Raw genomic sequence first — 26,225 nt, 5'->3', positions numbered from 1 at the left:
TCAAAAATGCAGTAGTCCTGTTTTTAGATATTAACCAAAATTTTAAAACAAGTTTAGCACCTCAGCCTTCACCAATAAATCTCTTCTATTTCTTCTCTCTTGGGCATTTCACTGCCCTGGCATCAGCAGGCAGACAGCAGAGATGCTCAGGTGCTCCAAATCCTACTCTAAGCTCTATCCTGATGCCCTTTGTTTCTAACAACAGCTAATTGCCTGTACCTCAATAACAGAAAGCATCATATTACAGGCTTCTTTTGATATTAAACACTGAAAAGACTCAACATTATTTCACCTGTCTCCCCCTACATACATCTGAAAGCCATCTTTGTGAAAGACAATTACAGGCAATGCAAACATGTCCTGGGAAACACATGCCAATGTACGTGGCTTAGGAACCAATGCTCAAGCAGCTCCCTTGACAGAAAACCTGCTGCAAGACACTCGCTCACTTCTAAGGGAGCACATTTCTCTCAATGAGAAGCGATGACATGAAGTTGAACCCTCTCCCAGTATTCCCCCACGCTATTCCCGCTTGAGACCGCCTCCGATGCAAACAAGTCACATAACCAGGAGGCAGGGAGCTTGCTGAAAGACCGTAGGAGTCACACCTAGTAATCAATTTGCCACACGGCTGCATTTCTGCACGTGAGTGATTTGTAGCTCTCAGTCCACAGAGCTACGATAACTTTTTAATAGGAAAAACAGACCCCGGTGCTGTACCCAGCAGTTTTGTTATGCTCCAGGGAAGCTACGTGGAGAGGGAAGGAGAAAACTGACCACCAAGTATTAAAAAAGCAGGGAAGAGGCAGGCAAACTCCAAGCTACGGCACACAGCAATAGCGTCCCCGAAATTTCTGCTGACTTCTTGATAAGCAAGGCCCTTATGAGCTTGGGGTGCTTCAAACAGTAAAGTTTAAAGCTTAGTTACAAATGAACAAATAAAGGGGCAGTTTCCTCTTGGGTTAGAGGTTTTTGTCACACCAGCTGGGGAAGGGGTGTATCTGTGCCACCCTAAAACTCCATTACCACAAGCAGCAGCCCTAGACCCAGCAACACGCCAAGAGTTTACCCAGCAGCCTCACGCTCTGCCACTGACACACAGTCTGCCCGGCAGAAGCACAGCAAAGCTATACGGACCACTGAGTCTTTTTCCCCTCTCCTTTCCCTTCTTCCGTACATTAACCAGAGCCACATTGCTGGCCTGGGCATCTGCATTGTGCTGGGCTGTCTCCGGGGGGTGGCTGACAAACCATCTTACTGGTGCACTGGGGACTTGAAAGTCTCCTGCAAACCCGACCCAATCATTTTGCAGCTACACGCTAAGGGATTTTGTTGCAAAGATCAAGTGATGTCAAGTGCAAAAGTATGAAAGTAACTGTTATTTACTTTTAGGATTTGTAAACGTAGATACTCGGGAATTTTAATATTTATCAGCCCATTTACAGGACAAGTACAAAGACCAACACCTTTAGCAACAGATGCTGATTTGTGTCGTCTTCCTGAATAAATCTGACACCTATTTTTCCAGGCTGAAAAGCCTGAACAAAATCTCTTTATCACTATGGATCCTGAACTGCCGTCCAGTGTCAGTTACTTTGCAAAACCCTCTTTAAGTGCTTCACAGCTGCTCCATTGACTCCATTGGGTTCCGCATGTAAAGAGCACTTCAGAAAGGCCCCATAAAGCCATGGTGCTTCCATCTTGCACCCAAAGCTCAGCAGTGCTCTTCTCCCCAGTGCACAACCTGAAGTGTAAGGCGTATTTTCAGATCTATCAAACAGGTTCATTACGGGCTCGGTGCCAAGCCTATTGCAAACACCAGAAAAAGACCTCAGCTGATTTTGGAGGTCTTTGGATCAGTTGTTCTAGGAAACAGATTCGTACAAAGGGAGGAGGAGGAAGAAACAGTAGTTCGAAGAATTGTGGGATCAACAACAACAGAAATGCTCCAACTGAAGCTGCAAGGCCGATTGCCAGTTTGCATGGCTGTGCTAAGCTTAGCAAAGCTAGGACTAGTCCCTACAACTTGAGGACATTAACTCCAAAGGTACAGAAAGCTGATCAGCAAATGCTTTTGTTTATATCGGGGTGACTTCCTATGGCTGTCTAAAAGCTGGGTTCTCATCTGAACTGGCCGACCCTATTCCCTCCCTCGTATCTGGATACAGCTACGCATGGCTGAAAAGCAATTAATTCCCATCATTTTGGACCTCTGTTTTAAGGTGGGAAGAACTGGAGATACCTATCAGCCTCCACTGGCGACAAACAGAGCTTGAATAACGACTAGAGACTAGATGCACAACTTGCAGAGGGCTAATATTAAGCAAGGGAAATCCCACCTTGTGCCTCTTAGCTCACTCAGGGTTTATAGGCAAGTCAGCAGCCAGATTCAAAGGGGTAGTCTTTGATGGGTGAAGGTAAAGGTGCTGGCAATCCTCTTGTCACCCCACCGTCTTGCTGGTTGTTTTTGTACTTAGATGATCCTTGCTACATAGTGACCTGGCAAACAAAGTCAGCAGTCCATGGCAATCTTGTTCAAAAAGTACATATATTTAATAAAGATATCAAATACAATTTTTTCCCCTGGAATTTCCACTACTGTATTTCAGTAAGTCCCTTCTACGGTCACTGCAGTTTGACTGTATATAGCTACTGTCTAAGCTGGATACATGGTTATGTTTTAGCAGTGTCGTACTCATATATTCTCTATAAATATAATAAAAGATTTAACATTTCTGTTTTCATTCTGATTCTTACACATATTTACTGGGTTTTCACAAAAAATACGTCTCTTTCCTGCCTCCCCCAACCTTTTATTGGGTTCCAAATAAACCTGAGTTTGTAATTCAAGTCAGTATCTGCCATCTGTTCAGGTACGCAAGTCCAACGCACGCAAAAGACGGGAATTCGGTGGTCCCCGCTCGCTAGCTTTGCAGCGCAAACATGTTCTTAGCATGAAGAAAAGGAAAATGCTTTGATGTTTTTAAACGAAAGGAAGAGCTAAAATGGACCCCTGGGATGCACAGGTGCTCTGTACAAACAGAAGATGACATTTTTCAATCTGAAAATGAGTAAAATTATTTCAGGGCTGTCTTTCGTATCATATTGGGATGTTTATGTATATTATCTTACAGGTAGCTTAACTACCCCGGAGGCGGGTGTCCTCACTACACTGAAGAGTGCAAGCGCATATGGACTCCCCCGTACTGAACTGGCGGGCAGCTTCAGTGCCGAGGTGAAGGTCCCATCTGATGAGAAGGGCGCTCTGGGCATTCACGTTCTGCTGGTTTTGCCAGCAGCCATTCAAAATACTGAACAGTCCAGTTATCTGTTCTGTCAGTATCTGGACTAATGTCCAATTTTTTTCTTGCAGGTGTAAGGCCTGTGCTATGCTGAGAATTGGGAACATGTGCTCAGCTATGGGCTCTGCTGGGGACCTTCTCCCCTGCCTCTGCTGGCCCTCCTCCCCCAGTCCCTGTCTATCTCTCATGAAACTGGAAGGAAAGCTTCTCAAATGGGTAACTCCCAGCATTTGCACTGACACCAAACCAACGGGGCCACAACATTGTTTGCAAAAATATTGATGAAAATAGGGCTTGAATTCCTACTAATGGTCTCGAGGCAAAATCCCCATCTTCCAACAACAACCCCAAGAAGAAGACAATGCCTCTGCTGCCTGGGTTTGGAAATGACATTAATTGGGTGGGTAGCAGTGGGGCACATGTGGGCCAGGACTGCCCGCTTGGGAACCAGACTGCAACAAGCTTTGTTGAGACGTCCCATACACACAAACACATACGCAAGCGCGGCAGAGACAAAAGGAAAGAGTAGTCTTTGGCTAAACCTTCTAATTTATAGGAAATGGTTTGAAGACAAAAACAGAACCAAAAAAATGTTGCCAACCTCCCAGATGTATTATTTACTTAGAAAAACAAGACCGGTATGCGGAACATGGTGCCTTTTAAGAAAGTTAATCTTCACCGCTCATAACAATACCGAATTTTTGGTAACCACTGCATTACCAATCTTGCAGTATAAAACGGCATTGGTACAGGTTCATGTGTCCTTTATTAGTCTTTTTAATTCACTGCAGTCTCTCAGAAAAGCCTTCAGGTGTGTCCAGTGCTGCCTTGCTGTAATGGCCTAACACAGTCCTGCACGTAGGCGTGCCATGGAACTAGTACAGCTGCAAAAATTGGAGGTGACGGGATTGTTTAAATACAGCGAGTTGCAATCTGGATTACAGTTTGAAGCATCCGCTGGCAGACCCATCATATGAAAGGAGCAGGCCTCTAGCGTGGTGAATTTCCACATGATGAGACTTGTTTTTAAATAATCATGTTTCTTCTAAATGACATCATTAAATCATCATTTTCTTTAGGAAAAAAATTATTCCATTATTAGCTACTTTATGTAATTAACCGTAAAATCTGCTTTGACTTCCAATAGTCCCACTTCTTCTGAATGTTTAGATCACTCATGTCTTTATTCAAGCTTTTACCAACTTCATCTTCTTGGCAGTGCTTGTTAGCAAGCTGACTTTGGACATAGTATCTTGAGTTTTTCCATTTGTCTAGCCATGTGAACAACGCCTGTAGCAGTACCATGTGCTGTGTGGCACAGGCAGACGGAGCATGGGCAGTCTTACCACAGATCCTGGATGGGACCGGCATCCATGGCACCACGCAGATTACCTCGATGAATCAAACCGTTAATGCTCGCTGCTCTTCCAGTCAACCTTACTGCAATACTAGATGAGAGCAGTGAAAATACATATTCACGTAGCTCTTTCAAGAGATGTTTTAGTGTACAGTCGGATGCCAAATGCTAGCATTTCTTAACAGCACAAGCAGAGCCCTTTTCTTTCAACTTTAATGTATAGGACAACGCCTTCCTTACAAGCACACCTCTGATTTTCTACATTGGACCACTGTAGTGTATTATGTAGTGACAGTAACGTGCCTGTGGCTCTCCCTTCTTGTTAAAAGTAAAAAAGGTTAGGTCCCAGAGAACAGCAGCGCAAATCCCGGGATGTCAGACTAGCACTGGCCACTGACAGCATCTGCTGCATTGAAGGAAATCTGCGTAGGGCTCATCTGCTGCAGCTGAGGCATCCTTGCTTCCAGCGGCTTGTCGCTCGCCGACTGCATCGTCTGGTTCCTCTTCCGCAGCATCTGTCCGATCCCCATCATGGGGAATCTGCCTCTGCTTTTAACACAGTTAGGGCTGCCCAAGGGGTTGTTGGAAACCAGCTGAGTAGGGGACACTGCTTCTTCCTTTGCCGGATACACTTTTTCTTCATATGTGAAAGAGACTTGGGTGGGGTGGACGGGGGATGTACTCCCTGGCTGAAAAAGCGGGGACAGTGTCCTTTCACTTGAGCTTTTGTAAGGGAAATTCATTGGCGAGCCTAAAATCCTGTACTGATGAGAGGGGGAAACCTGGTCTATTTGGTCCTCTCTGTCAACCAGCTCGAAGGAGTGCACAATATTCAGGATGAGAGGAGAGTCCTTTACCCGGCCCCCGATCCGGGCTGGCTCCTGCTGCGGAGACTCCTGTCTCTTGAGGAGCCGAGGGGTTCTGGGGGGCGGCTGCTGGACTTCGAGGTACTCCAGGGAGCTGGAAGTGACGCAGCCCGTCTTGGTTGCCAGGGGTTCGTGGAAAGGGCTCACCCCACCGCTGGAGTCTGCAAAGCAATCAGAAAACAAACCAGAAGAGCAGATCGCATTTAATAGCACTGCCTTCTCTGCCTTACGGCAGACAGCGTCCGACATCACCTTTAACAAATTTTAGGAGAGCATGACAAATGCACTAGCTAAAACAAATGGTCTTAGGGATACACTCAGAACCTAATTCCCTGACTCTCATTTGATACTTACATTGTTGTTTCATGGGTAATTTATCTGCAACTTTCCTCAAAGGCAGGAAGAGTGCTTAAACTGAGTAAGACAAGGACATGAAACGGAAAACCACAGCTGTCTTCAGCTGTTTGTATTAATTATACTCTCTAAGGCCACGTCTGAGAAATCTCACATTTCTCTTTTCTTAGCACAACTTTGCATGATTTTAACTGGGTCTGTGTACTGTATTCACTGACATACCTAGAGACACAGGGGACAACAGTGAGTTAATCCCTAATGTCTTTCCTTGCATTTTGGAACAAAATCTGTTCTTGGTTTCACACATGTAAATATGGAGTAGCTGCACCGGCCAGATTCAGGCTGTTACAGTTGGAACAGATTTGCTGCATTGACTTCAGTGAGAATCTTCCCCCAGCAAGGCCCGAATATAAATGGAACAATCTTTGCAGGATTTGGCCCAATAAAACAAAACAGCTCATGGAGAAGATCTGCTCGGTTTCTACAGGATGCTGGCACTCGCCTATGCCAAGCTAGTCGCAAGAAAACACGTTTTGCTGCCTTTATGGAAAGCTGTCCAAGGAGCCTGCTTTGCTAGGTTCCCCCTAGAATAGCGGGGAATAGTCCGAAAGAATAGCGGACCGGCAGTTAATCACTGTCCACGAGTTCCCTCGGTCTCAAAGCATCTAAAAGGGATATAAAATAATTTAGGTCTGCCAGCCCTCAGGTCACAGCCACAAACCTCACATGTATTTCTTTTGAAAGGGATGGTCTTGGCAGGGGTTGAGACCTGAATGGATGTACGGGATGAAATCACTCGCATTGAGAGTTGTCTGGGAAAAGCAGACCGGGTTTAATCTGACTAGTTTCTTTCTGAAACTGGTCAAAATTATTTGACCACTTCATTTAAGAAGTGTCAAAACACGGTTTCCATAAGCAGAGAAATGCTTTAGCTGAGATCTGAAGGATTTTCAGGTTTCAGTTCAAAAAAGCAGGGAGAAACCTAAAGAGGGAAAAAAATGAACTAGGTTTACTTCCCCCTGTGCCTCCCTCCCAAAAGGAACAACAAATCTGAACAAAATGAGCATTTTTTAATGTTTTTTACATTTTTCACAAAAAGTATGTCCCATTTCTGACCAGCTCTCTGGACTACTGTTACCTTGCAGCGGAGGTGCCTGTGCTGCCAGATGAACACCGTTTTGACATTTTTTCCAGGTAGAAAGCATCAAATGATAAATTATCAAGTCACGAGAAAGAGCATGAAACCACCATAAGCCACCACTCTAAATAAACCCCTGACGCCACAGTAAACGTTTTACATTCCCGTATTTCCCCCCACTGCTCTATAGTGACCTCCCCTCATTTAGCTCCCTCATTTAACAGCTGGCTACTCACCTTCCTGCTCCTCAATGTCTCCCATCCACGTGTGCACTACCGACACCCCATTTTCCCCGCTGACTCCCCTTTTCCTCCACTCCTTTCTTCCACCTCCTTTTGCGAGCAGCTCTCACCCATCCCTTCCAGGCTGCCTCCTACCCTGCATGATTAATGCTCTGCTCTCCTCTGGCTGTCTCGTCTTTTCCTTTCCCCGTCCTTTTGCTGCCTGAAATTTGCTGGGGTTGGCAGTCCCACCCGCATTTCCTCTCGGCTGCCTGCTTCCCCTTCCTCCACCATCAGCTGCTGCACACTGCTTCTCTCAGGGATGCCACCGTTACTGGCACTCTCCTCAGGGTCAGGTATTTCTTCCCGTGCTGCCCCTTAGTCCCCTCTCAGCAAAACATATTCGCCGGTAGGAAGAAGCGTCTCTACCGGCTTTGGTTTGTCAGTGATCTCGGGTGGGTGTTGATGCTTTCAAAGCGCCAGTGTGAAGTGCAGATGATTTTGTGTAAGTACGTATAAATAGGGAAGGAAAGGTTTTTTTAAAACACTGTGGGAATTCTGTCAAATAGAAAGAGAAGTAAAAGTGAGGATTCATGACTGTTGAACATTGTCACGGTTTCCTCAGGATGTTTTGTTCAATGTTTGACTACGTTATCCAGTCCTCTTTCACATACCACCTCCAGAGCAGACAGCGAACGCAAGCCCACAACTATTTACTAACAAACACACAACACACAAGACGCTCTCACCAATACTGTGTGTGCCCACGCATGCACATGCGCACAGGGACACACCACTGGTATTTCTCCCACTGACCTTTCTCTGGACCTCCAGCCTTGGTGACTTTCCGGTCCTTCAGCAGAGCCTTGGTGTTCTGTATCTGTGAGATAAGACAGGAAGAAGGCTGTCTATATGAAACTGGACTTTTCTCAGTTTTCTTTGGGAGCTGACGGTGAAGAATCTCCCCTTTCTTTTCTTGTTCTTTGAGTTTTTTGTCCTTTAAGTTGTAAAACAAACAAGAAAATTTGGTTTACTTAAGGGAAGTTTAAATGACCCCCCAGACTTACCACTTACCGAAGCCAAATTAAAAACTAAACATTTACAAGGAACTTATCCTGGCTACTCGAAATAACTAAATCTTCCATGTCTCATTTTCCTGTGATCTGTTTGACATGATTTCATGGCTCCCATCTGCTCTGACGCTCATGCAGTGTGAAAGTTGGTTGTGGAAAATTAAAGGAAAAGGAAAGCTTTCTTCAGAGGCGATTTGTCCTAGGAGACCTCGTTGGAGCAAGTGGATACAGGTTTGTGCTCCTTCATACCTGAAATTTGCCTCCCCATTTAAACACTGAAAAAAGGTCTTTGATTTCTCTTCATTGCATTTCCTCTGACATTTGAAAAGGTGAGCTGCAAAGCTTTAAAAAGTTTAAACTCTTTGAGTCATTTCTCTTCTGTCCGAACAAGATCCGGAGGAATACAGCCCTCACTCTGCAACCGTGGGGCTTCGATGGCTACACACGCGTTAGCCTGCAATGCTGGGGCTGCACCTGTGAAGGAGCGTGAGCTGAGTATTAAACCCAACCACCCAGACCTAGTAGCGTTCTATAGCATCTCTGCAACTGCACAAGACACGGAGGGAGAGAAAATTGCTGACCCAACCCTTCACTGAGCCCTAACTCCTTTTCGTGATGGGGAAGACAGCTCAAGGTGGGACCGCAAACGCATACATCCTAAAAGGTAGGTTTGATCTCCAGTGATGACAGAGGAAAAACAGAACCTGGGAGTGGGACTCTGAAGAGGAATCCAATTTTCAAAGCACTGTTTTACAGTGAAAATTCATTGTATCTTTTTTCAGCATGAATCGCTAGATTCTGCAAGCTGCGTAACACTCTTTACCTCCCACAGATTTCAGGGGGAGCCAAAAGTCTTATTTCACTTCTAAAATCAGGCATCGAATTTGTGGCCCATATTTTGCTACCCCTCAAAGACTTCAAGAATCTCTCACCTTTCCGGAACAAAGCTGTGTAGTCTGGTTTTAGATGTCAATCTCAAAGAAGTGGGGCTTTTCTTTTGGTTGCTTTGGGGTTGTTTCTTTAGAGGGGCATCTATGCGACATTCTATGTGCGGTTGTAATTCTCATTTAAGCAACACGTTTCGCTGGTTTTATTGAAAAGTCACTGTAACTAAAAGTCTTTTTTTAAAAATGCAGGAGAGTTCCTTCACCCAATTATGTGCCGAGGCCTGAATTTTGTCTGACAATTATGCACTGCCAAAGGGCTGGCTCTCTTGGGGATTTTCTTTTGAAAGTTCATTGACATGAAGTCTATCGAAACCCTCAAATGCAAAGTAACGTGCATACATGTGACAGAGGGAAAGAAAGACGCAGAAGACAGCTTGGGTTCCCTTGGGCCACTAAACAGCTCTGGAAACATATTAAGAGACCTAAGAGTAAAATAACCGGACAGCACCCATTTTGATGATTCCCAGCTCAGACAGAGTCCAGTCCCCTGCACAGACAGTGTCTGGGCACCACTGGGCTCATTAACCTTTGAATTTTCAGAAGTTACGGAGTCGGAAGGAAGAGCTTCAGTGAATCATGAACTAGGCTTTTTAGTTTTATGACACAAGTGGTTAGGTGACTCGGGAGAGCGAGAACCAGAGACCCTCTCTGAGCTCCTCACCATCTTCACCTCAGTCTCCCTTCGCGCACCCGTTTTTTGTCCCCAGCCTTCTCTCCATCTACCCTTATCCCTTCCAATTTCTTTCCCTTTAGCTACCTAAAGCTGACTAACCCTTCCACAGAAACAAACCAATGCATTATGGAGCCATCATCACTTTGCTTATGTGGTACCTCTTCGTCCACCTGATGCCTTTCCCCTTGCCTATAGAGGCTGTAAACACCTCTGGCACCGAGCATTTATTCCTCCCTGCCTGTGCTGTGCTTGCTTGGAACAACATGACATCTGATGAAGGCACTATCTTGGCGAGCACAGTCACCACTGACAAGGATGAAGTAATAACAACAGTAATAACAACAATAGCAATAACAATAATAACACGTGTGAATAACGCCCAGCGACAATAGAGTCAGTGGGAGCTGTACAGTTAATTTTGAGCCCACCACACTGTTTTTCCTCTTAAGGCTCTGAAACTCTGCTGCCAAGTTCAGCAGAGACTGGGCTCTAGCAAGTAACTTTTTTTAAAGGTACTTGTGAGGATGAGACCAAGTAGTAACTATATTAAGCCTAAAGGAGCTGATCAAGATTGTTAGCGGCTTTCTGCTATTTTGGATAGGTGAGGAAAGAATTTGCATGTCGGTTGCTGCAGCATCTGTCAGAATGCAGGACGTTTCAATGCTCCAATATTTTTAGCCTAATGGTACAAGAGCCAAGCCGCAGCTCCTAAGCTGCCAAGTGCTCCTGACTTTGCCTTCACACTGCTGTAATGTTTTCTAAGCAGCAGCAACACAGTCATACTGTACAATTAAAGCCTCCCCCAAAAAAGAAAATTCACGTATCCGGTGTTAGCAATGAATTACTTTACCCTCGATGAACATTGCAACTAGTCTTTTAAGTATTTTTAAAATTTACTAAGATTGTTTCTCTTAGATGATGGTTGTTGAAGGGGAAACGACCAAAATCCTAAACTCCCAAGGTGCCACATGCTATTATATTTTGAAAGGAAAGGAAGATTTCCTTCAGGGGAGTTATAAAAGTTCGCTCTTCACTGTACCGTGCACAGCCATGTAATGGCATGCTGTCGCACAATGCAGGAGTTGTACCGGTATGTTATACTTGAATAGGCTTGGCATTACATCATCCTCTGCTATTTCCTGTCCTGACCTCGACCCGAAAACCTACTCTTAGTCCCAGCAACGGATTTGAAAGGAAGATAAAGGGTATTTGCCTTGGCCATGTCTAAAATAGTGATAGGACAACGACACAAGTTCTTAAAAATTGCAAATTCCCCGAGTCTGAGCCCACTGGCTACCCTGCGGGAGGCAAGTATCCCCAGTGCTGATCCCCTGCTGCGGGGACGACCGCTCGTCACCTGAGGCTTCTCCAACAAAAAGAGAGAGATGGGGAGAGAGAGAGACAGGCTGCTGCCTCCCTCCCTCCTCCCTGTGCTGCCCATCTGCCCTGAGCACTAAAATGAAATCAGCCTGCCAAACAGCCTGGTTACTTAGCACCGACAGCAGCTCTCAGCACCCTCCCACCACCCCAGGTTAGGAAACCTAATGGAGAAGAGGGGCTGGGCATGACCGCTGCCGGGGCGCCCTGCTGCCTGCTGGCAGGCAGCCCCCCCACCCGAGGCAAAGTCCTTATTTCACATCGCTGGAGTGAGGTGGAAGGAATTCGGTCAGCTGCTGAAGCTGAAGCTGACCAGCTCTCTCCCTGCTATTCCCATGGCAACGCACAGCTACGCTCTCCATGCAGTGTCTGCCTAGGGACCATTGCCTCCCAGTTCCCCTCTGGAAATGAGGGGTGATAAGGAGACTCTATCTGCAGCTCATGAACCTGCCTGAGCTTACAAAATCCCTACCCCTGAGTCCCGATGGCATCCACTGATCCCAGTGGCACGAGGTAGACACTACCAGGGCTGTGTTCCCATCCACATGAAGGCATTTGAGGAGGGATGTCTGCCATAATTACAAACGACAGTGGCATCCCAGGGTCTGTATTCACCCACCTGTGCTGCTGTTAACTGTCCTGGTACGGTAAGGGTAACACAATCCCCTTGTGTAAATACAGCTAAAGCAATATAAAACGTGCTTTATACTCAGCTATGCCCATGCAGAAAGAGAATATACTGTATTATTATCACGGGGTCTGCACTGTGATTGCATCAAGGTAACTATTTCAAGAAAGAAATGACACCCCCTCATCCTCTAAATAGCTACACTGGGACTAACTCCGAATGCAGGAGAGGCTTTGGAGGGAGCCTTTATCTCTAAGCACGCCTACAAACCAAACTGGGGTCATACAGTGGCACTACCGTCAGTTTCCAATTATCCTTACGGAAGTCAAACACAAGTTCCCTTCTAGGGGCGCCGGGATTTCAGGACCACCGCCAAACCAGACCACACATTTCTCTCTCAGCTACGCGCGGGTGCACAGGCAGGCCTTGCTGCAGACTCCCCTACACAGGGCAGGTATGCAGAAGCTGTAAGCTAATGCCTGGATGGCAGGCAGAGCACGCCCGTGGCTCTCCGTCACTGCACACAGAAGTGACACCAACAGCTGGAAGAAGCTGGCCTGGAGAGCATCAGGACGCACCATGCAACACCTGCAGCGTTCACCTCCAGGTACCTGCCTGTGTTTCCAGGGGAAGGTTGCCCTGCAACAGCTTGAAGTAAGCTGTCAAAGAGCATTTTGAAATATTATATTCATTGAGTCTACCCGCTGCTGATACATTTTAAGTAAGGTGGTTTTTGATTTATGTAAGAAAAGAATGATAAGTACGTTGCCCTGATATTTCCATCTGGCTTGCAGTTCAGCTTGTCTTGCAAGCAGTCTTTAAAATAAACAAAACCAGCCATGATACAAACCTGCCCCTGCAATTAGATCATCAATCTGGTGCTGAAGAGTAGCTTTTGAAATAGGTACACTCTTTGAGAATACCGCTCTTTGTGTTGGTAGGTGAGACTTGTATAGCTCGTATTACTCTTGTAATTTTAGTGCTTGGCAAAGAATCAGCCAGGAAAGAAAAATCCAGCCATGAGAAGACTCTTATTGTCTGACACGTATTCTTTTAATACAAGCTACCTTCTCTATTTGCAGGCAAAAAGACTGGAGACCGAGAGAGCAAAAGGTAACCTGGTTAAATCTTTTCTCTGGCCAAGGGCAATCCCTCATGATGCAGTGGGCTAGTTTTGCATCACTTCTGCTAAGAAGCAAAAAATACTAACCTGGGCTAGTAGTTTTGTGCTAATCAGTTCACCGTTTCTGGTAGTCAAGCCAGGGTTGGCCCAGGACACCAGGAACACCAGGTGACCAGGGAGGATCACCCTGGCTGTCACTCAGCTCTCTGCCCTACACCACCAAGGTCTTGAGACTCAAGGCAACACAGTTACGGTCTTCTTACAACACCAGCAACTTGCACCCCAGAATGAAACTACGGAGCCCCCTGAAGAAGTTTGTATTATTTTGCTAAACAGAGCATTTAAAACTTTTATTTTCTTCATAAAAGCTGAAAGTCATCTTTACACTTCCACCCTAGGGGGTTGCTATTTGTTTCTTTGAAAAGAAATTGAGGGAATTATTTGTCCTGCACAGGCATGCCCACAGGTCTTTTTTTTCTCCATAGGTCCAGAAACCCATTGCCTTAATCACAATCACCAGGGATCCTCAAATTCAGTCTGCTTTCAAAGTACCTTAACAAGCTTTAATGAGCTTTACCTCATAGGAGTCTTTGTTTGCCTTGTATTTTTCTATCTGGTATAGTTGGTTCTTGTGGCAAATATTGTCCTGGCCTTCAGACTTCTGTGGAGAGAGAAGCACAGAAAAGTAAAGTATGTAAGACAATTAGATAACATTCAATTACTGCTTAATGAACTGTATCCACACTTGGCATTCAGTGGAGGTGCATCAACTTACAGAGATGGTGAATTTGGTCCATTACATTTTAAATATCATTGATGGCATCACGTAGGAGCCTACGGACCCTCAACTAGTCAAGGCTCCTCACCAGACCCACAGGCAGCTATGTGGAGAGGCCAAAGGAAGAAAGCGTGCAGCTTGTCTTTGTGCGCTGTGTTCATCCTAGCGCTTCATCAAGTACCATGCAAAACGTGGCTAGCGAGCTCAGCTCCCCCCAGATGTACAAGGAAGGGTGACATGTGGCAGCAGACTCCTGCCCTAGAGAAAGCTGCTGTGCAAACCCGTCAGCAGGGTTTCTGACCCCCAAGCCATACTCAGGGGCCAGGAAGGTCAGCAGGAGATTAGGAGACTTTGTATTCATGTTATTTCTCATGTAAAACTTTCAGCTAAGTTTTCACTTAAAAACTAAAAAAAAATCTTAATAGCTGTTAAGCTTCCTCATGATTTCCTGAATCAAATTACATTGTGTTATTGATATTTCAAGCGGCAGAATTATCTCAACATACGGATACAGTATGCCACAAGTCACAAGTAAGGCTCTGCATGGCAACAGTTTGCTTTCTATAGGGTAACTGCCTAGCCAGAGGGGATCTCCTATGAAAACATGGACTTGTGAGACGTAAAGCCTATCAGCAATTATCTTCGCAACCTGGGGAATTCTTATCTGAAATAATGTTATTAGTTCGCGAGGAATACTTCCCCTTCATGGTTACTGCTACAAAATTAGAAAAAACAAACCTCAGGTAAAGCCTTGAGATCAAATGCCAGCAAGCACTTTTTTACCCTCCTCACCCGCTTGTCCAAAGAATCGGCACCAAGCAGTACTCACCCTAAGGCTTGCCAAGTAGCGCTCCAGCTTCTTATTAAGTAGAAAGTAGATGGCAAGCGTGTGACTTGCCCTGTTTGAGAGCACAGTGTTGATGACGTCGCTGTTCTTGTAGCCGAGCTTCTCGGTCATATGGAGCAGCACGCTTTGGCTGAGGTCCTCAAGGTGAATCCTGCACAGAGAGAAGCAGAGCATGCCATTCGTCCCGTCCTCCCAGCGACAGAGCCTTGCCAGCCACGGGGGATGTGGCAGAGCGTAAAGAAGAGGCCTGAAAGGCTCAGTAACGTGGGTGTGATTCACTCTCTTCTCTCGTGAGCAGGTACAAGGACAGACTATTCGGGAATCGCGGGCACCGCGGGAAGCCGTGGTAGCTGAACAAACAGCACTCTTCTCACCAAATCAGAGGACCTCATGTCCTACCCTGACCTGAGATGGCACCGTGATGCTCAGGACACTGCTGTTTGTTACCCTACATCTGACTGGTAAAGACCATCAAGATCATCCGGCTGGTTTTGAAGGAAAAGAGGTAAAATCCAGCTCAGGTAGCTACATTTGCTTTCTGAAATGACCCTTTTCTTGTAATCAAACACCACAGCGTTCAGCTTCACCCCTTACCTGTTGGACGATGTTAATGCGCTAAGTAGCTAGAGAATTTCACTCCAGAGAAAGGGGACGTACAGGGAGGGTTATTACAGCAGCACTCAAACTGGTAAAACTACTGCTATACTCATGTCAGTTAAAAGCACAAGTACAACACATGTTTATATATGTGCTCTCTTGTAAAGTCTGTAACAGACTCAGCCAAGGCGAGAAATGGAGTACAGCAGCCTTGTGGAAACAACAGAGCATCTTCTCAGTCTAAGTTCAAAACCGATTTTCCAAAGAACTCTGCTCCTATTTAGACCTCTAAGTGCGCTGGACAGGTTCCCCGATGTGCTCGTCAACGCCCATCCATCTCCAAAGAAACGCTGGGTTTCATTTGATTTCTAAAGGATATTCCTTGCTCCTCACATCAAGCCTAATATCTGGCTAAGGCAACTTAGGGGAGCTTAGGTTGTGGGCTTTTTTTACAGCCTGCCTTCCCCCTTCAAAAGGACCATTCTCCACCTTTCCCACTCCTGCTCTGCTGTCCCCCTGTCCTGTGCACCTGTGATGCGAGGAATGCCCGGACAGCAGTCTGGGTCTGACGTAGAGGACTTAGACAAGATGTAAAACATCATCTGGAAAATCTCAAATAACTCTTTGCCTTTATTCGGCATGCTTATTAACATTCGTTCTGCAGCTAACAAATGCTTGGGGTTATTTTTTTTTTTAAGTTCAAAAGCAAAACTTACCTTGGCCATTGCACGTTAAAGCATCTGGACAGCAAAAGAAATTCAAGCAATTTTGGGAAATTTTTGCTTGCCTTCAGGGAATTTCTTTAATAAAAGCAAGCTTATAAAAAGCCTGGGAGAATATTCTCCTGAAAATGCAGTTTCTGCCGTTCTTCCACCTTATCTCCATGCTCTCCCCTTTCCTACTATGTTCCTGTCTTGGGAACAACGGGTGTTACCCGCAAAATGGTGGAAGAGCACTGCAAGAACATAACACAGCTTCTTGCTTGTGTTATAAAAAGTATGATTAAGAGAGGAAGTGATTCCTTGCAAATTCAGTAGCGGATTTTTCAGAACTATTTTGACACATATTACCCACGTCTACACACTAACAAAAACTTGGAGAAACTGTTGAAGCTGACTCTAGTGGTACTTTCTGAGGCAAGCTCAAAAGGAGTCTAGCCATGTCTTTAAATATTACAGACTTTATAGAATATTTTCCCTGTAAGGCTCCAGTATGACAAAATTTAGGTAGGTCAAGCTTGGGGCATAAACTAATTAAACTAAAGAAATACTGTCCAAAAAATGAAGTGAAAGAACCAATCTGTATGGCTTTTATCCTTTACAGCTTCACATAAAACCTGGGTTTGGATAGAAGGAGTATCTACTTTTCTCTTGTTTTCAGACCAAATGATGAGAAAAGCAGTGCAATGAGAAAGAAAGAAAAAAAGTAACTGATTTTTTTCCATGGCAAAGCATTGCATTCCACATTGATGTTCCCTTTAAAAGTGCTTATAATAGGAAAGGATTATCATAATCATATACACATATACGCATGAGCAAATATATGCCCTCACTATAGTTCGGCACTGCATTTTCTTCTGTTCTTCCATTTGATTCGCTTGCCTTTAGGAGGGAATGATTAATGGGCACTCCATAAATAAAGAGCATTGCACAGCTATTCTGTCTAATAGAGGCCGGCCTCTTCTGTAAGTCACCTACCTAACTGCACCAATGAGCAGACTCTAGAAGGGACGCTTCCACCACAACCTTACTAAAGCCTGACAACTGCAAGCAAAGAATTCAAAAATAGAGGCATGAAAATGTACCTACAAATGCAAAAGAATTGTGAAAGCACATTCAAGCCATATTTCTTTCTTTTTTCCTCTTTTCTGCAGATAAGACGCACCCAGCAAAAGAATTAAATTACCCATACAGCTCAGTTACATTTACATTCACTTAACAGATGCCACGTTTAGTAGATTGATTAGACTCATTATGACAGTGATTTCATTAGCTTAATGACTCATTCAGTTTACAGTTGTTTTCCCTTCCTTTACCACACAACGTTCATATGTACCATACTTCAGTACTGTCCAATGCACCATGGAAACTCAGATTTCCTTTTGTTGGACAGCATACTACGCAAATTAACTCAACTGCCCTTAAATTTGGGGCAGTAACGTTGAGATAATGGGTCTGCCTGTTCTCATTCTTATTCCTTGCGAAACAATTGTTCATAGGGGCCATCTTTATATTCTGTCCATGTAGGTCTGGGGACCGCAGGCAGCTGGCCTCACATTTGCCCTCCCCGTTTCAGTGGATGGCTCTAGTGATGCCTCCAGGCATCCAAGCTGCTCAACATCTATCCAACCATATTTTGAGAGCAGGAGACCTGTTATTCTCCTCAGGTCAAAGAAAGGCATAGTCACGGTGATTCTCCACGATGCAGTACTTGAAAGTTAAGACATTACGTCTGGAAGGGAAATGCCTGCTGCTAAATTAGGGCACCTCCGTTGCCTGTCAATGCAGAGGGAAAAGGGTAGGAGCTAGGACTGTGCGGGCTGCAACCCATAAGCCAGCCAACAGCAACATCAAAGGGAAAGGTCTCCAAAAATTCCTAAAGGCTGTCTCGAGATTCAGGGCTCAAACTGATTTCCTGTGCCTAGGTCTCAGCATGAGCAAGCGGAGGCAACACTCGTCACCTGCTTCTGCAGGGTGCTGCAGGTGCCTCTCAGCCCCACAGGGGTTGGACCCACGGCTCTGAAACATAGAATCATAGAATAGTTTGGGTTGGAAGGGACCTCTAAAGGTCATCTAGTCCAACCCCTCCTGCTGTGGGCAGGGACATCTTCAACTAGATCAGGTTGCTCAGGGCCCCGTCCAGCCTGACCTTGAATGTTTCCAGGGATGGGGCATCCACCATCTCTCTGGGCAACTTGTGCCAGTGTTTCACCACCCACAGCGTAAAAAATTTCTTCCTTAGATCTAGTCTAAATCTACCCCCCTTTAGTTTAAAGCCATTCCCCCTTGTCCTGTCACAACAGGCCCTGCTAGAAAGTCTGCCACCATCTTTTTTTATAAGCCCCCTTTAAGTACTGATAGGCTGCAATAAGGTCTTCCCAAAGCCTTCTCTTCTCTAGGCTGAACAACCCCAACTCTCTCAGCCTTTCTTCACAGGAGAGGTGTTCCATCCCCCTGATCATTTTTGTGACCCTCCTCTGGACCCACTCCAACAGGTCCATGTCTTTCTTATGCTGAGGGCTCCAGAGCTGGATGCAGTCCTCCAGGTGGGGTCTCACCAGAGCAGAGCAGAGGGGCAGAATCCCCTCCCTCGACCTGCCGGCCACGCTGCTTTTGATGCAGCCCAGGATACAGTTGGCCTTCTGGGCTGCGAGCGCACATTGCTGGCTCATGTCCAGCTTTTCATCCAGCAGTACCCCCAAGTCCTTCTCGGCAGGGCTGCTCTCAATCCCTTCATCCCCCAGCCTGTATTGATACTGGGGGTTGCCCCGACCCAGGTGCAGGGCCTTGCGCTTGGCCTTGTTAAACTTCATGAAGTTCACACGGGCCCACTTCTCAAGCTTGTCCAGGTCCCTCTGGATGGCATCCCATCCCTCTAGCATGTCAACCACACCACTCAGCTTGGTGTCATCTGCAAACTTGCTGAGGATGCACTTGATCCCACTGTCTATGTCACTGATGAAGACAGTAAACAGTACCGGTCCCAATACGGACCCCTGTGGGACACCACTCGTCACCAATCTCCATCTGGACATTGAGCCGTTGACCACTACCCTCTGGATGCGACCATCTAACCAATTCCTCACCCACCGGACAGTCCACCCATCAAATCCATACCTCTCCAGTTTAGAGAGAAGGGTGTTGTGTGGGACCATGTCAAAGGCCTTACAGAGGTCCAGATAGATGACATCTGTAGCCCTTCCCGTGTCCACTGATGTAGTCACTCCATCATAGAAGGCCACTAGGTTAGTCAGGCAGGACCTGCCCTTGGTGAAGCCCTGCTGGCTGTCTCGAATCACCTCCCTGTCCTGCAGTTCCCCGCATCTTCCTTTTTTCCCTTTTTAAAAATGGGGGTTACGTTTCTCCTTTTCCAGTCAGTGGGAACTTCACCGGACTGCCACAACTTCTCAAATATGATGGATAGTGGCTTAGCAACTTCATCTGCCAGTTCCTTCAGGACCCGTGGATGGATCTCATCAGGTCCCATGGACTTGTGCACCTTCAGGTGCCTTAGACGGTCTCGAACCAGATGTTCTCCCACAGTGGGTGGCTCTTCATTCTCCCAGTCCCCGCCTTTGCCTTCTGCGGCTTGGGCGGTGAGGCTTGAGTACTTGCCAGTGAAGACCGAGGCAAAAAAGTCATTGAGTACCTCCGCCTTCTCCTCCGCCTTCTCCGTGTCCCAGGTAAACAGGTCTCCCGTTTCGTTCCAGAGAGGGCCCACATCTTCCCTTGTCTTCCTTTTATCCCCGACGTACCTATAGAATCTTTTCTTGTTGCCCTTGACGTCCCTGGCCAGATTTAATTCTATCAGGGCTTTAGCTTTCCTAACCTGATCCCTGGCTGCTCAGACAATTTCTCTGTATTCCTCCCAGGCTACCTGTCCTTGCTTCCACCCTCTGTAGGCTTCCTTTTTGTGTTTGGGTTTGTCCAGGAGCTCCTTGTTCATCCATGCAGGCCTCCTGGCGTTTTTGCCTGACTTCCTCTTTGTTGGGATGCATCGCTCCTGAGCTTGGAGGAGGTGATCCTTGAATATTACCCAGCTTTCTTGGGCCCCTCTTCCCTCCAGGGCTTTGTCCCATGGCACTCTACCAAGCAGATCCCTGAAGAGGCCAAAGTCTGCTCTCCTGAAGTCCAGGGGAGTGAGCTTGCTCTGCGCCCTCCTCGGTGCCCTAAGGATCTTGAACTCCACCATTTCGTGGTCACTGCAGCCCAGGCTACCCTTGAGCTTCACATTTTCTGCTTGCCCCCCCTCCAAGAAGGCAGCAGACCTCCCTGTCAAAGAAGCCACCTGGATGGACATCCCCCCTCCAGAAGTCTGCTACCTTTAGTATGAAAAGGGCTAAACATAGAGCAATAAATTTTGAGTGTGTCCAGAAGTCGCTTACCTTAGTATTAAAAAACAACCCTTCCTTGTTGGTGAGAACAAGGTCCAGCATAGCACCTCTTCTCATTGGCTCCTCTACCACTTGGAGAAGGAAGTTGTCATCGACGCATTCCAGGAACCTCCCGGATTGCTTATGCCCTGCCGTGTTGTCCCTCCAACAGATGTCGGGGTGGTTGAAGTCCCCCATGAGGACCAGGGCTTGTGAGCGTGAGGCTGCTCCTATCTGTCTATAGAGGGCCTCATCCACTCGATCTTCCTGGTCAGGTGGCCTGTAGCAGACCCCCACCGTAATGTCACCTGTCCCTGCCTTCCCTTTAATCCTGACCCATAAGCTCTCGGTTGGCTCCTCATCCATCCCCAGGCAGAGCTCCATGCACTCCAGCTGGTCATTGACATAAAGGGTGACACCCCATCCTCGTCTCCCCTGCCTGTCCTTCCTAAAGAGCCTGTATCCCTCCATCCCAAGACTCCAATCATAGGAGCCATCCCACCACGTCTCTGTGATGCCAATAAGGTCGCAGCCCTGCAGGCATGCACACGTCTCTAACTCCTCTTGTTTATTCCCCATGCCACGTGTGTTTGCATAGAGGCATTTAAGTTGTGCCCCCGATGAAGCTGTCTTATTGGCTGGAGTTCCTTTGAGCTGCTCTTCAGGCATTCTCCTGCTGACCTGTGATCCTTCTCCAGGCTCTGGGCATCTGTTGCTGGCCCTGGCATCAAACTGGTAGGAGTGGGATGGATTGAGGTTCCCCTCCCCAGCACCTCTAGTTTAAATAACATACCCTGTTCATCTGGCTAGCAGTGGAGCAGAGGGGAAAACGGGTGGGAGGCACTCTTACCAGCAAAGCTGTGACCTGGGCTGAATGGTGAAAGCTGGCTGTAAGCATGGCTCGAGCATGCCTATGGGACCAAGTCCTTCAGGGCACTGACACAAAAAGATGGCCTGGCTGGTGAACACCAAATCATTTTTGGGTGGAGGACAGTGGTTCAGACATTCACACAAAAGTAAGTCATCACGCCCCTAGGCATATGCTACATCTGGTGTCTGGCAACTGAGTAAACTGTAGGGGGGAAGTTAGGATCTTCACTTAGGGACTCTCCTCTTAGCAAGTTAGGACAGAAATTTTGGGGCACTATCAAATTTTACGCACCAAAATTAGGCTTTAAGTTGCTGTCTTTGCCTCAGTGTAACTTAGGATCTTGGCCTGCAAGCTAGTAACTCCTACAGTGAATCCTCTGCAGGTACTAGATTGTGTATGAGACACAGCTGGAGGGCTTTGATACAGGAAGGAGGTTTTATCTGCTCAAATATACACATATATTTCTAAGTGAGTTGCCTGAGGCTCCATTTACAGTCACTGCAGAGGAACTTGGATCTTCTGCGCACAAAGTCATCCTATTGCAGAATCAAAAAGAAGTCAGATGAATCATCCTGTAAAAAGTGCCCTTATTTCTCTCCATTGACTGTAACGAGAGCCCAGGCTGGCTGGCTCATGTGTCAACTCTACACTGCAGATGTTTAAAGTCAAGCAAGGTTATTTCTAACCGAAGTGGACCACAAGTATCTTCCTTTTTCTTTTTCCCTAGATGGATGTTTGACTGGCCATGAGATTTGTTCTCTGCATTTAGTCATGCATTCAGCATTGCACAGGTATTCAAGATCAACAACCAACAAAGCACGATCATTTAACTCTGACCTTTCTCACCACGGTTTGCATGTTTACCTAATCCACAAAACCTCACGTATGTATCACAAACAAGCATAGCCTCTACTGGAAGAGTAGCTTGGCTTTTACCAACAAACAAGGAGAAGATCAGAACTGATGAACTACCTGTCACTCATATCCATTCCAAGGTCTGGAGCCAATTAATCATATGATCTGCACCCCAGACCACCCTGCAAATAACGCATCACATGCCAGCTTCTAATTTAAGGTATCGTTTTTGACCATTTTAAGCAATACATATTCAATGGCCAATCCTAACAACTTTTAGGACAGAGTCACAAAAGCAATCCCAGAAAATGCAGTGGGACGCTGTCACACAAGGAATGAAACTGCAACGCCAGAGTCATTTATGTTTTAATGTATATACACCCTGGCAGGCTTTCTCCACTCTTTCGCATAGTACCTGTTTGGATATGTGACATTAGGTGGTGCTCTCCCAGGGTAATTCTCATTAAGCCATCGATTTGCAAGCGCCTGCTGGATGTTTGGTCTCTTTGCAGGATCTGGCTCTAGTAGAGATCGTAGAAAGTTTATGGCCGCTGTGAAGAAATCAAGAAAAACAACAGCTATGTCATATGCTTTATGACTTAACACGGTAGTTGAGTTACTACAGGTGTATAGCCTGACCAAGAGTATGCTAAAAAGGAATGTTTTCCTTACGGTATGCTCTAATGTCCTTGAGAAAAAGGAAAACCTGATAAGGCATTAGTAAGTAAAATAAACAATGATTTATAGTCACGATGATTTATAGAGTCATAAAGGAGAGGAGAAAAAGTGCCTTTTGTTTCAGAGCTTGTTTGAAGCTTCCGAGCAGGTTAGTCAAAACTTAGTTTTTGTGTGAGGACAAGAGGCTGGAGTCAGGTCAGAGGCAAACCGCTCAATCTGTGTTTAAAGCAGGAGGAGATGGACTGGGGGTGAGTGGAGGGGAGGGGTGCAGAGCTGGGAGGGAAGACATGGAGAATTGGACTCTCTTTGACATTATAAGGACAAATTATCTCCTGGCTTCCATCCAAGCTACAATCAGTTGTAGGAGGTTTTAGCCAAATTAAAAGAGTACAGTAAAATTAATGGGCTTCGTTCTGTTTTCAGATACTGAACCTTCAACTTTCAGTGATATTCAACCATCCCTCAGGAGTCTCTTGCAAACCCCCTCAAAGTACTTTTCTGATATTTTTAAGTCATGTGCTTCTTACATGGTTAGGAGCAATGAAATCAAGTGATTTGCATAAAGACTCACAAGAAGTGCGTATCTGAGCTGAAAATAAACCCTGTTTTAACTAGGTCTGGTTTTTATTACTCAAATTATCAAGGCTAGATTCAGTTTATCAGCTACAAGATAGTGAAGAGTTAACTACGTCCTCTACAATTCCCTGCATGAAGATAAAGAAACCTAATTCTGGGAGAACCAAGATCGGAATGATTTTGTAGAGGAGATAGATACAGTCAAGTGAGACGATGCCAAATGAGTCCCGAATTAAGTCAATGGCTAGCAAGAGGTGGAAGTGATGGCTGCGGCACAGTTTTCTCCAGGTCAGATGGACAGGACCCTGGGGGCTTTTTTCCACCTTCTCCCACAGCAGAGCTGTGGTTCTCCTCCTACGCTCTCGTGAGCATGCCTTGTCTACTTGTCTCCTTACTAGTGCAGGTGCCCTGGGCAGTGGCAGCACAGGACCACTGTGGCACGGGATGGTGTCCTCTGGGATGCGTCTTCTGGGTAAGCTGCAGTACAGCCTTGCCAACACAGCTACTTCAGCTCAGTGCAGGCAAACCAAACCCCTTAAAGGCTTGTGTTACAAAGCAGATCAAACTGGATGCTAGAGTTTGATGCTAGAATGCATCATATAACTGCTCTTTATTGGTAAAAGTCTCACTCTGGGAGAGAAGTTTGGTAAATTTTTTGCCAAACTTGGAATATGTTTACTATGACATGCAAGTCCCTGAACTCAAGAGTAACTTTGCAATTGATGCAGGATTTGGCATCTAGATTAGTACAGCATGAAGCAGTTGGTATAATCTTCCTTTTAATTTACTCAGTGGGGCTTTAGAGCATGTGCTAGAACATTAAAATAGTCATTTTGTGCAACTGAATCCTAATGGAAAGTCTCAAGAATGGAATACCAAACACTCTAATTGCATCAAGTAGATGGCAAGACTTGCAGCATCCCAGCTCACTTGTAAACCTATCACTTTACAACACGCCAGCAATATGAACTGCTGGCAGGAAAAGTGTACTTCATACAGGTGCTGAGTGAACAAGGAACAACATACTCTGCTTGATGCGCTGATAACCCTTAACTACCCACTTCTTCCGTATGCAGGTAAATCTGTACTTGGAGAATTCATCTTGTGACAAAACTTCCAAGGGCTTTCTCTTCTCCCCCATGACAATGGTTGCCACCCTTAGTGTACTGAGTGAAAATGTATGCTCTGTTACCCTTTTTCTATTTGCAATCTTTTAACTTTATTGAATGTCCCTTGTAAACAGGCTGCCAGATAAGGAGAACAGAAGCTCTCCATGAACAACAAATTTAGCATACAAAAATAAAACCCAACGACAAAACAGAGTTTGTTCCAAATGCTGACAACGGTCTTGCTACAAGCTGAAAAATTATTCTGTTGCTTAGTGACAGTGCAGGAATTAATATTTCTAATACTAATACATCACAATTTTGCATTTTGTGATCAAACAAAGGTTATCACAGGCCACTGTCCCAAAATAACTTTCTGTCTGCATGCCATTATTCCATAATAAATGTGAGGTCATTCAAGGTAGCTTATCACTCAACTCTAGTCATGATAATGCCCAGGAATTTATTATTCCAAAATAATTTGTTCATGCATTCATACCCTAAGCTAAAATCTTCTGAACGTGCAAAACTGACCAACTACTCTACAGAAGCAATTTCACAGATTTTCACAGATTTGTTCCTCTCATATTCAGCACAACTTGGCACTTCTCCAGCTTACATACAGAAGTCAAAGCAAAAGGAGTTCTACTACAGCAACTCCCGCAGATCTTTTGGAGGTCAAAATGAAAAAGAGTATTTTTCACAATTAGCGTGCCATGTCGGCAGCATGACTCACAATCCAGAATTCAATGCAATGGTTCTGACCGACTGGATCTGAACAGGTCCCAGCACACCCCCCTGATTACCTGCAGAGAGCTGGGTGGGAAAAGGGTTCATTTCTTTGTCCACCATTTTCTGGTATAAAGCTCTCAAGCTGAATGGCTCCACGGTAAAAGGTAATGTTCCAGTCAACATTGCGTACATGTTCACCCCACTAAAAGAAAACACAGAGAAAAAGAAACCAAAATCATCACGAACAAGGAAAAACATAGGCTTAAGTTTTAGTGACTGTACTTCATCTTTAATGTCTGACAACTATTAAAAAAGACCAAAAAAAAGCGTTCTTTTCTGTTGCACACAATGATTTGGGCAAGAATTCCCAGAGGTTTGCTCATGGAGGGTTACACAATGTGCAGGACATAAGCTGGGAGTCACAGAACTGAGCCCAGCTCTTAGGCAACTCCTCGGCTAAATGCCACGCCACAATTCAGTCTCTCCTCAGGCTGCATAAACAGGCTGCTTTCAGGGGCCTTGTCCCGGTGCTGCCCTGGGTGTGGAATGACTGCCCGCACCAACGGGGACATCACAGGTCTTGGTTCAGTGCCCAAAGGTTTCCACTGACCTCCACAGCCTCTGGTGCAACCCAAAGATCAGGTGTGAACAATTACATTTTTCAGAGCAGAAAACTTACTGCTTATTTATGCCCAGCAAAGTCAGCCATGAAAAGTGGGTTGGGCACTCTTGCTCTTTTTCCTCTTAAAAGGGCTTTAAATTCAATTTGAGTGGAATTCCTCCCTTTTGGGAATTTGTTTCCCCAGCCTGCTGAATACATGTATGTGAACAGAAAGAAACTAAACCGGTGTTCTATCACGAACCGTGATCACAGACACCATTTGTTCAGCTATAAGGAAGGGTAGGAGTTAACCATATTTTCTGGTTTTTTATTAACAAAAAGAGCAGGACATTATTACTGCACAAGTTTAAATGGTTTACAAGAATGACTGTGCTCTGTTTGCCTGCGTTCCTCAGGGCTGGTACTCTCACCC

General features: G+C 45.7%; 1 protein-coding gene across 2 annotated transcripts in view; it reads right to left on the bottom strand.

The window, feature by feature from the left end:
- Positions 1-2,531: 2,531 nt before the first annotated feature.
- HUNK (hormonally up-regulated Neu-associated kinase) overlaps positions 2,532-26,225 on the bottom strand; it is a 59,508-nt gene continuing 35,814 nt past the window's right edge. The window contains exons 5-10 of one of the 2 annotated variants that reach the window (XM_076352924.1): positions 25,266-25,393; positions 22,515-22,650; positions 14,667-14,835; positions 13,637-13,720; positions 8,055-8,235; positions 2,532-5,686 (exon numbers count right to left, since the gene is read on the bottom strand). In XM_076352924.1, the coding sequence (XP_076209039.1) occupies positions 5,040-5,686; positions 8,055-8,235; positions 13,637-13,720; positions 14,667-14,835; positions 22,515-22,650; positions 25,266-25,393 (1,345 nt within the window). In that variant the 3' untranslated portion in view covers positions 2,532-5,039. The remainder of the gene's footprint in view (positions 5,687-8,054; positions 8,236-13,636; positions 13,721-14,666; positions 14,836-22,514; positions 22,651-25,265; positions 25,394-26,225) is intronic. The other variant, XM_076352933.1, reaches the window with a different exon arrangement.

Source organism: Aptenodytes patagonicus, chromosome 1 (genome assembly GCF_965638725.1).
Source record: "Aptenodytes patagonicus chromosome 1, bAptPat1.pri.cur, whole genome shotgun sequence".
Classification (NCBI taxonomy): domain Eukaryota; kingdom Metazoa; phylum Chordata; class Aves; order Sphenisciformes; family Spheniscidae; genus Aptenodytes; species Aptenodytes patagonicus.
The sequence above is the reverse complement of the archived record's forward strand: the minus strand, read 5'-3'. Positions and strand labels throughout refer to the sequence as shown.